The sequence below is a fragment of the Protobothrops mucrosquamatus genome, unplaced genomic scaffold (genome assembly GCF_001527695.2).
Source record: "Protobothrops mucrosquamatus isolate PMUCROS unplaced genomic scaffold, P.Mucros_1.0 scaffold547, whole genome shotgun sequence".
Lineage (NCBI taxonomy): Eukaryota > Metazoa > Chordata > Lepidosauria > Squamata > Viperidae > Protobothrops > Protobothrops mucrosquamatus.
Window position 1 is genome coordinate 49,045 of NW_015386851.1, and position 11,772 is coordinate 60,816.

At 35.5% G+C, this 11,772-nt stretch overlaps 1 protein-coding gene across 1 annotated transcript in view; it reads left to right on the forward strand.

Annotated features, from left to right (window-relative positions):
• Positions 1-8,790, forward strand: part of AAR2 (AAR2 splicing factor) — an 11,351-nt gene extending 2,561 nt beyond the window's left edge. Inside the window, exons 2-4 of the mRNA XM_015816990.1 lie at positions 260-1,057; positions 3,478-3,707; positions 7,785-8,790. Of these exons, the coding sequence (XP_015672476.1) occupies positions 301-1,057; positions 3,478-3,707; positions 7,785-7,952 (1,155 nt within the window). The 5' untranslated portion in view covers positions 260-300 and the 3' untranslated portion in view covers positions 7,953-8,790. The remainder of the gene's footprint in view (positions 1-259; positions 1,058-3,477; positions 3,708-7,784) is intronic.
• The last annotated feature ends 2,982 nt before the right edge of the window (positions 8,791-11,772 follow it).

An 11,772-nucleotide genomic window follows, 5' to 3' on the forward strand; every position in this document is an offset into this window, starting at 1 on the left:
TATTGTCATACAGTCATAAGGGAATGTTTGCTTCAAATATGAGAAAATTGAGACCTGGCTCATCATATTCACCAGGTGGCAGTGTAGTGATGTGTTTGCTATTTTAAATATAGTGAGCAAAAATGTAGAAGTTGCTTTGATAAATTGTGAGAAAAGCATTGTAACTCGATATCTAAAAGTTGTGTTCTTGGTACAGTAACACTGGCTCACATTTATTGTAGTGTCAAAATGTATTCAAATATTTGTTTGCTTCTACTAGGCTTCTGAATAAGAAGTCGTATAACCAAGGGAACGGCTGATATGACAGAAATGCAGATGGACCAAGCTCTGGCCAAACAACTTTTTTTTGAAGGTGCCACAGTTATAATTTTGAAAATGCCAGAAGGAACTGAGTTTGGCATTGACTACAACAGTTGGCAAATTGGTCCCAAATTCTGTGGAGTCAAGATGATACCGCCAGGCATTCATTTTTTTCATTACAGCAGTGTTGACAAAGACAATAGGAAAGAAAGTGGTCCTCGTACTGGTTTCTTCTTAAACTTGCAACAACGTGATTTAAAGATATTACACTGGGACAAACAAAAAGAAGAAGTAGACCTCACCCCAGCTTCTGAAAATGAGTCTGAAGCCATGAGAGCCAATCTCAAAGAGATGGACAAATGTTTGGGTCCATATCCATATAACACCCTTAAAAAATGGGTCTCCCTCACTAATTTTATTAATGAATTTGTGATGCAAAAGTTGCAGCCCGAAAATGGACAGATATGTGCCTTTTCTGAAGTGTTGCCCGTTCTGCCTGGAAAATATACTAAAGATCGAATTGAACAGAAGCTACCCCAGTATGACACAGAATGCAAAAGTTATGCAGAAGGACTGGCCCGGCTTCCTAAAATGCAGCTGAAGCCTGGCACTGAGATCAGATTCACAAAAATACCTAAACAAATGTATCCTGAAGGTGCCACACCTGAGGAAGTTACCAAGCACAGTATAGATCTCAGTTATGCTCTAGAAACAGTGATTAATCAACACTATGCCAGCAATTCCAAGGATGTGCTTGGTAAGTAAATATGCCTTCTCAGACCTATTTTTCATTGTCTACATTTTTTTTGACATCTGTATATGTGTTATACTTTAGATACACTCAGGATTATCTTGTAACTTTCATAACCAAACCGTTACAAATTAATTTTGCAAAGTAAGTAAACAATCCTGTTAGTATAGAAACTTTCTTGGGCATTTTTGTATTTTGGGATATGAATTATAAAGCCAAGTCCATAAGATCAAATAGCTGTCATAATACATTTTCTCCCAGCTTTGCAAATTAACTAGTACTATTAAACAACTATGTTTGAGCAATTGATATAAGAAATGAATTAAAACAGTCAATAAATTATCATGTGCAGTACTAGTGACCCCTTGTGGAAGGTTTAAAACAACACAATACCCAGCATTTAATGGCAATCCTCTGGCATTCTCATAGTAGTACTGCTTTTCAACATACTTTTGTAGCAAATTCTCACTCTAATTAAGTTATGCACATGGTCAAATATGTATTCTAAGAATGTTGGTTTGTATAAATACCCTATAAGTGAAACAACAAATGCAAACAAATGATTATGGCCCACTCAAGATTATTTGGTAGAAATAAAGTGACTCTGTAGTCCTTACTAATTTATACTAAAGTAAAACACTTGTGCAGTAAAAATACATTTAATTTGGTTTTACAAGTAATTATATGCTTGCCTCCAAAAATCACTTTATGATCAAGTATAATTTTCTCTTTGATGAGAAGGTTATCCAGCTATATCCATTCTTTAAGCAGACAAAGATACAAAACAGTAGACATCTCTCCTGTTTCTTATCTTCGGCATGAAACTGCAGAATTGAGAGCAATTCCTATCCCCCTCTTTCATCCTACTCTCCCAGAATGCTTATTTTTTCCTTCCTTAACATGAATGAAAAGGTACCCATGGATCATTATACTTATCTAGAATAGAATAGTATTCACAGATACCTTATGCCAGGGGTCCCCAACCACCGGGGCGCAGCCCACTATTGGACCATGGCCTTTTCGGAATTGGGCCATGTGAGTGGCTGGCTGGTGTGTGCACGTGTGTACGCAGCTGAACTTGCGTGAGTGGTGGGCTGGCGTGCACTCGTATGTGCACTGACCCACTGCTTGTGCAAGTCAAGCTGCACGCATGCACGCCGGCCCACCACTCACATGGCCCAGTTCCCCTCTCTCTCCCCCCAGCTGGGCCACCAAGCCGCAAAGGTCGGGGAACACTGCCTTATGTTATAAAGAAATATGCAAGTTGTCACAGTATTGTTCAGATATGCTGCAAATACATTTTTTTCTAAATGAATCCATACTAGATGTAGTCATCGACTTACCATTCGTTTAGTAGTGTTCAAAGTTACAACAGCATTAAAAAAAAGTGGCATGACTATTTTTCACACTTACGACCATGGTCATCACCTCCTTCAATCTTTTGACAAAGTCAGTGTGGAAGCCAGATTCACTTAACTGTTATTAAATGAACAACTGCAGTGATTCATTTAACAACGGTGATAAGAAAAGTCGTAAAATGGGGGAAAACTCGCTTAACTGTCTCATTTAGTGACATAAAGTTTGAGCTCAATTGTCATAGGTTGGGGACTATCCGTATACCATTTTCTTTTAATTTTTGCTATTTTTAATGCCACTTCATTCTCCAGAAGAATGAACATAGGTTGAGGATAGGTCACTTAATGGACTGGTATCTATATGTAAGTAAAAATATGCACATTTCGGAAGAGTGGATAAACTGAGTGGAAGATCATATGGATGGGAATTCTAATGTGAGAGATCCTGTGGGTTCCCTTCATTTATTGCTAGATGGGGTTACACTACTGAAAAAAAAATCATTGGTAGCTTGAGATATCCATACGTCAATGTTTGTCCCTGGAAGTATATGTTATCCTGTGTCTTTGAGTTTTCACTTATATACCAGCTCTAGCTGCCCAAGTATAACGCGCTTGTGATAATTTGAGGTCAGACAAATATTGTGTGTTATTTGGAAGATGCTGTTATTCAGAGCACTTGATTGCTAAGAGGAGCTCTGTTTTATACTAGTATATGCCTAGAGGCCATATAATTTTTCTGTTTCCCAATCTAGTTCTAGATCTCAGTCCAGAGTAATGGGGTTTTATTTTGTTTGCTTTCAAGTGTCTTCAGGCCACTGCCTGAACATGTGATTTGCTTTCCTCCTGGTGCTGAAAGAAAATGATTGCCCCAAAGGTCATCCAGCAGCTTTTGTGCCTAAGATGGTCTACCTGTTTCCAATCTGGGTTTTAACCACTACACCAACTGGTTCTAAGTTAGGAGATACTATAATATACTTAATAATATGTTAAATAAATAAGGCAACCATGCAACCAAGATTAAAGCTAAAGTTGTTCTGTATTTCTTACATTTTCTTGGTGGTATCTTTCTAGGGGAGCTACAGTTTGCCTTCATCTGCTTCCTGATTGGGAATGTATATGATGCATTTGAGCACTGGAAAAAACTCCTGAATCTCTTGTGCAGGTCAGAGGATGCCATAGTGAAACATCAAGCCTTGTTCAGCAATCTCATTTCTATCCTGTACCATCAGCTCAGTGAAATCCCAGCTGATTTCTTTGTAGACATAGTATCCCAAGACAACTTTTTAACAAACACTTTGCAGGTAAGAAAATTTCATCTTGAACGGTTTCAGCAGCAACAACAACATGGGAAATTTGCCCAGTAATCATGGGATATATACTGTATTTATCTAAAAGTAAGGTGGGGAAATAGTAAGGAGAGCTTACTGTTTTAAAAGAGAATCATTAGAAAAAAATATTTTGTTTTAGGTAAATACACTAAAATATACTATTTGATTGCATGATAACTCTGACAATATATCGATACTTGGCTGTTTGGAAAAATGTTTTAAAATGTTTCTTTAAAGCGAAATTAAACTTAACATAAAAAATATTCCAAGCAAAATAAAATTAAAAATTTAATCTTGAAATAGAATTAGATGTAATATTTTTCTTGGGTTAATCTCAATATAGATGGTCCTGCAACAAATTCATTCTCCATTTCTTATTTTGTTATTAACAGAATCATTCACCGTTTATTATTTGAAATAACTAATGTGTTTGTCACATCTGACAATAAGTGACTGATTGCAGTTGTGCCTAGTTTTGATCTTAATAATAGACTCTGTTAAAACAGCAATTTAATCAGAAGCACAGTGCTTCCATATCTATGATGAATGTGTGCTATAGTACAGGGGTTTCCAGCCCCTGGTTCATGGACCAGCAGGTCCACAGCATGTCAGCAATGGCCACGTAAACAAGCGAAGCCCCATCCATGAGATGCAGGCAGCAAGCAAAAACCACGCTCCCTCCAGTCCACAGAAAAAACTTTCTCCATAGAACTGGTCCCTGGTGCCCAAAAGGTTGGGGGCTGCTGGTATAGTACATTCCTCCCCAATTTGGAGACTGAACTTCAGTTCACAGAATGCATTAACTAACATTACTTTGTTAAATATTCTGCAATTTGGTCTATACACCCGAAGGGCACTCAGATTGTGGAAGGGTGTTATAAAATTCTTTAGAAACTATATCATTGCTCTTTATATCAGTATGTGGATATGGAATAGACAAGAATTGATATGCAGTAGGAAAAAAATCATAGTTTTTCCCTTGTCCCATATTGTCAGAATGATACGAAACACTCTGTACATGGATATTTTTGATGAATTTAAACTTTTCTGCATTTTATATTGATACAATTGCTTGCGAGATTGTGAGTTTGCCAGCAGCCTCAAACATGCTAACATTTCTTCTCTGAGACATTTTTTCTAACATCTGCCTAAACTTTGATCAAATGTTTTTATAAAGGACATTAATTATTCCTTTGCTTTTCTGCATGCTGTCCTGTCAGTTTCTCATTATTTGTATTTGTATGATAGTTTATTCATTTTTTAGGATAGTTTTTCAGAACCATTAAAATGTTACAAGAAAGATGAACTACGTTTCTATGTGAGAAACTTTATCTTAAAAATTAACTTGGAGTAAAGTTTGATAGCACAGTTTTCCAGTAAACTTGAAGCATAAACATAGTTAATTTTGTCAATTTCCAAAATATCTCAATCAGAGAGTCTCTAGTCATTTAGGCCTAATCCTTTTTGAGAGTAGACAACAGACAGAAAAGGAATAAAAAGTGTTCGTGTATACAGAGAACCCAATAATATTTTGAATTTAACCATGGATAGCTTTTTGTATTTTCTGCACACTCCTAGAGCAATCTTCTTAACAAATTGAAATTCAATGAAGCTGCATAAACACAGATTGTTTAATTACAACATTCAAGCCAGACAATTTTTTTAACGAGATAAATGAAAAAGTTATTTCTTCGCTCTTTTATGGCTGTTATAACAAAGTTTTTGTTAGCAGATGGCAACAGATTTCAAGAAAGCCTTTAAGTGTATATCTGTTTTATTAACCTATTTCCTTCCTTATGTATCATGTCTAATGAAGAACGTTTGGAAACTCAGTAGCCTGCAACTGCTTATTGACCTAAATAAACTTATTTCTTTAGGAGAGAGAGCGAAATTGGTTTTCATGTTTTTCAGCTATTGGCCAATCCTTTGAAATATGTTTTCCCCATCTTCTGTTTCAATAAGGTTTCTTTGTTCCCCACTAGAGAGGCATGAAAAAAATCCAAGAGAGAGCTCAAGGATCTGAATACTGTAGAAAAATTATAAGAGTAAAATATGTCAAATGAAGATCTAATAGATTGAAAAACTAGTTGAGGTGGGCGGATTAATGGGAAGGAAGAAGTGGAGCACTGCATGTACAAATCGTCCTCAGCTTAACAACAGTTCATTTAGTTATAACATCACTGAAAAAAATGACTTATGATCATTTTTCACACTTACAACCATTGCACATCCCCATGATCACGTGATCAGAATTCAGACAACTGACTCATAATTATGATGGTTATTTGACCACCTTTTGTGACCTTTTGACAAGCAAAGTCAATGGGGAAGCCAGATTCACTTAACAACTGTGTAACTAATTGAACAATTGCCATCATTCACTTAACAACTGTGGCAAGGAAGGTCATAAAATGGGGCAAAACTCACTTAACAAATGTCTTGCTTAACAACATAAATTTTGGGCTCAATTGTCGTAAGTCGAGGACTATCTGTATTTGCAGTTTTGTGTGGATAGGCTGATACCAAGGAAGATGTTCTGAAGATTGGCAGGTGAACAGTGAGGATTGATGGCAGATCTTTAGGGTAGAGGGCCAAGTGTACTTTTATGCATGTACAAATGGCAGATGGTTTTAATAGACATTTAGGAGTGGAGATGTAAATGTTTCAAAAATAAAATAGGACACGATGCCAAAAGTTTGGGAATCCTTGTTTAGATTATTTCTTCTTTCTTGAGCCTACAATAGAACTATATTTTTATGATATTATGTTTTAGCTATCAATCTGTTGCCTTGGAAATCAATATATTTAACAAATTTAGACCAGTAGAAAAAAAGAAACTAGGAGACTGAATTTTTAAAATCTAGTGATGGGTCAAATATACCAAAAGAAGGTACCTTTCCTATAAATAAAAAGTTAATGGATTTGTGTAAAAAATATCTAAATTCCTTACAGAGACATGGCTTCTAAACATACGGTCTTAATATAATTTGAATAATATGAATAATGTTTTCCTCTCATGTTCTTTAATGAAGGAAAAACAGAAAATGGGTCAGATCTGGCTGGGAGCTGCAGAGCAAAAATTATTAATAATAATCCAGATTTTTTTCTCCCAGTGTAGTGTCTGGGAAAAGCAATTGAGCAGTGGTATAGCATGCTGCTTCATTCTGAACCCATGACCCAGAGCAGAGCTACTGTTAAAGAGTTGGAAATAATTCCAGAAGCCATGTGTTGTATCCATTCCCTGTATTGTTCTTTACATCAAATCTGCTCTGAATAGCCTCTTAATGGTACCTTTTCCTTTCTCCCTGCCTATATTGTTGGCCACTGTCTTTTTCTCATGTCCACATTATATTGCATCTTTCAGTCATTCTCTCTTTTACAGCATTCTCTTTCGAATAATCTTTAGATTACATTTAGTAACCGTTCATAGTTGTGACAGCACTTAACAAGGAGGACTTACAACCAGCTTTTGAAGTTGAGGCCATCACAGAGTCCCCACAGTTGTGTGATTGTGATTCAGGCATTTGGCAATCAACTCACAATTATGGTTTACCATTACAGTTATTTTTCTATTTATGACTAGTTGTACCCGGCCACGCGTTGCTGTGGCTCAGTCTGGTTAAATGGAAAAGAAAGAAAAGAGAAAGCTTTTATGTCCAACAGATGGCGCTGTTTTTTTAAAAAAAGCACGTTTTTACCTGTCACAGGTGTGACATCTATATAATAGTAGGTATATAAAAACACGCGCGTATTCGAATGCAACATTGTGTCAAAATTTCAAAGCAATCGGTGAAGAACTTTCGGAGATTTAAGATTTTGAACAAACGAACATTTACATTTTTATTTATATATATAGATATATATAATTTGAGATGGTTACAGGACCATTCAGCATTGGACTAATAAATATGGTCAAGCCTAAAATTTAATGTTCATTCTGATCACATTAGACTGAACTATCTTTGTCTGAAAGGATGACCCAATGGGGGATTATAGGATTGTCTAGTCTGTTTTAAGTGTTGTATTAATTGACGTGTAATGTATTTTTAGGTGTTCTTTTCTTACACTTGTAATCCAGCTGTTGACAGGACTCTGAGGAAAAAGGCAGAAAGATTTAAAGCCCACCTAACCAAGAAATTCAAGTGGGACTTTGAGACTGATCCAGAGGACTGTGCCCCCATAGTTGTTGAACTACCAGAAGGAACATTTGTGGACTGAACATGGCTCTATTTTTTTTAATATTACAGTAATTTTCCAGTAATATGTTTCGGCTATGAAACATATTCATCATATTTTGCTTCTTTTTGTACATACAGAACTGTGAGATCAAATATTGTAGAAAGATTTTTTTTATCCTTGTAGAAAAAGTAGACAAGTTTGTATCTAGTCTGCCCTCGAAATGAATTTATTCTCACATTGTTCTTGAGTCTTGGATAACAAAGTTAGGCTTATTTCACTGTGAACATGAATACTGTAACATGTTTTGAACAATATTGAACAAGGAAATATTAAATGTTACTGTTTGAGTTAGTCCAGTAATAATGGTTTTCATTGATTTTAATTTGTGATGGAACTTTCGACTGCATTGGAGCTCTTCTCATTCCATCAGTTTTATTTCATCTACTCCTAGCTTTTCTTAACTTTTTTAAAGTATAAAAATGCAAAGTGAGTTATTGTGAATTGAAAGAAAAAGGTTGTGTTTTAACTTCACAATATTCTGTCTAAGTTGTTTCTAGAAAGCTACATTGAATGTTCTCCATTCTTTTTTTTTTAGTATGTCCTCTCAGGACAGGCTGCTTTCTGCTGTTACTTCACAGGAATGAAAATGTTATAAAATAGCCTGGAGCAAGCAGTAGGGCCTCTTATCTTATAATGTTTTCTCTGGGGTGCAGGATGCTGTTAAATTTTTCAAACATTCCCTACTATGTGAAGATTTAGCTTGCTTATTTCTTTTCAGCCTATAAGGCTCCTTCAAGGATTGCTATGCCTATGTAACAAAATAACTTGCATTACTGTTCAACACAATAAAACTGCCTATATAAGTTTTGCCTATGAATTCTCCCTAATGTCTTCTTTATATGAAATTTCCAAAGGTGTGTGCTTGCTTATTTATTTTATTAAATTTATACACCACTCATCTCACTATTGAAGCAACTGGGAGGCTTGGTCATTACTGATAGTGCTATGGTTGGGATAAAATACCGTTTATCATTCTTGCATCCTTTAAAGTCTCTCTTTCCTACTTAAAGACAACTAGCATTTGAGCACTATAGCTTAGCCCCGAGTTTATTGGACACTTCCAGAAAGCCTCTGGCCTTGTTGGCCTTAACTCTGTGTTGCAGTTTTGCAGCCTTGTTTTGTCTGTCTTCCCCTTGAGCAAGTCATGTTCTTTCCAGATGGCCTTCAGGAGGGTGTTCTGCCCCAATCTCCTTTTTTCACAACTTTTTCAAGTATGTATCTTGGGGTAGAAATTGCCAACAATATCGTGAAAAAGGAATGAAATGCTGCAGTACTAAGTTCAATCTCTTATTAATGACATCTTCTTCACCAGAGAACCTCTTGGAGTGTAAGGCAATGATGAACTAATTTCTAAGTATACACCCACATACATTATTATAAGAACCCTGCCCCAATTTAAGGCAAATATAGTCTGTAGTAAACTTTTAAAAGAATCTTAGTTGATCCTTCCTTCCTTCCTTCCTTCCTTCCTTCCTTCCTTCCTTCCTTCCTTCCTTCCTTCCTTCCTTCCTTCCTTCCTTCCTTCCTTCCTTCCTATTGAAGCTGAGAGATAAAATGCCTGAGTAGTGGAAATATTCCCTATGATTCCCCTTCTCATGCAGTTTTTAAAATATAGCTATTTTTAATAATCTGATTTATATCTGTAGTTTAGATAGAGAGTTATAGAAGGAAATGAAGTATACATGAAAAATATTTTTAATATAGAATAATTTTATAACTTTTTTCCTGGCTATTTTCCCATACATTCTCACAGAATAAAATGTTATTTTTAAAAGAGACCAAATCTTTTGCATGTTACTCTTGCCTCCTTTGTTAAAAAAAGGCATTTATTTTTCATTTAAATATCCTATTATTGTATTATAGATAAATTTCAGGTGGTAAGTTCTTTTTTTAACATAAAGCTGTTTTTTTAACACAAAACTGCTGGTGATGTCTGAGAAGGGGAAAAGAAAATATTTTTTAAATATTTATCTTGTCCATTTTCCAATCAGTCTAGTCTTTTTGTCAGATACAATTTCGGCTTTACTATATCACTTTTATGAGGTTTTCTACATGGTTTACACTTTCATTTTGATTACAGAAATCATAAATGATAGATGGAGTTTTGATTAAGAAGGACTCAGGATGTTTTATTGTTCAGTCTGCTTCATAGAAGTATTGTGTATAATTGATATAAATACGAAGAGAATGAAGAAAATTATTTTAAACTTGGTATTTCTAGATGTGTTTGGTCACAGTTCTTATGATACCAGGAGAAGTGTAAATGTCTCACATAGCTCTGGTTATCCTGCTTTACTGTAGAATTTGTTAATTAACATTTCTTTTTTACAGCTATCTGGGCAATAAAATTAGTTTTATTCTTTCCTATGTATTTTTCATTTGAAAAACATGTTTTAATTTAAGCTAACCCAAGATAATATCATGACACAAATAAATGGTGTTCATTCACTGCAGTAAACTTGACAGCGAAAATATATCCATTTGCAAGATTGGATGTATTTCAATCTTTCAATATTTCACTGAGCCATAAATACATGGGATGAATTTGCATGATATATCAAGTTACAAAACAGCAAACCCAGTTTAGTGTATATTATACAAATCTATGTGCTGGTTTTTAACCTGACTTTTATTAGTCATGTGTGAATATACAGCATTGCATGAGAGAATATATTGAAGGCTCATTAATACTTGCTAAATAAGTGATAACACCTTTTTTTTTTTGAATATTTTAAACAGGAATATTTTTTTGGTCATCCTTGTAAGTGAATACATTTCAATTCCCAAATGGATATGGTCCGTTACTTATTTCTCTTCATGTCCCCGCTAGGGACAATATGATTAACCACTTCCTTAGGTGATTTTTGCATAAATATGAGCTGCAAAGACCGTCAACATGGTTCTGGAGATTGCAAAAATAGGTCGCTTCACAAGGTATTACTATTCAGGTACTGGGGCTGAGAAGGCTGGCTTCCCAGTGGAGCTTATCTCCAGCTTCCAGTGGCGTTCATCAACTTCACCTTGAAGGGCTTTGTGGTCCCCTGAGGGTTGGAAACAAAGAGGCTGTGCTCGAATGTGTCACTGACTTCTCCCGGCAAGCTGATTTGGTGGCTGACATCTCTGAAATTTCTTTAGTTAAGGAAAGGAAAAAAGCAAATAATGCTTCAGATGGAGAGATAATTTATAAGTGCCCTCCAACTTTTTTCTGAATGTGACAGCTTTTTCAATAGGCCAATTTAAGCATACATATTTTTTAAAAATACTTCTACAATTATTTTAAGCATCAAAGGACTGGCAATAGTTAGGTCTTGGTGGTGGGTATTTGTTTTTTTTGTTTTAATAAGGAAACACTTGCCAATTTCAAATAATGCTTAAAAAGTGTTCCAGTTTGAGATTAGTAGGGGTGAGGGTTATATAAATAGATTCAATTGTATTTGGTTGATCAATAATCCAACAACAGAAACCAGCAAGGATCCCAGTGGGTACATTCTCTGATCTGAGCAATAACTAGATCTCTGCTCCTATTTTATTTATCTCGCTATGCCCGCCAAAGCATCTTAAACCACAACTAGTATCCCAATAAGAGAAAACAGGAGCCATTTACAACACAGTGTAAGAACTGTAACACCATTACGTAGGACAAAGAGCTAGAAGACTAATAGAATGCATCTATGAACACCAATTAACAGAAGGCATATGAAAATTCCTTACTCTCACAACAGATGGACAGACTTAACCATTGTTTCAGCTGGGAAACTGTGAGCATCTTAGACCAAGCGAAATCCTCAAATGCTAGGCA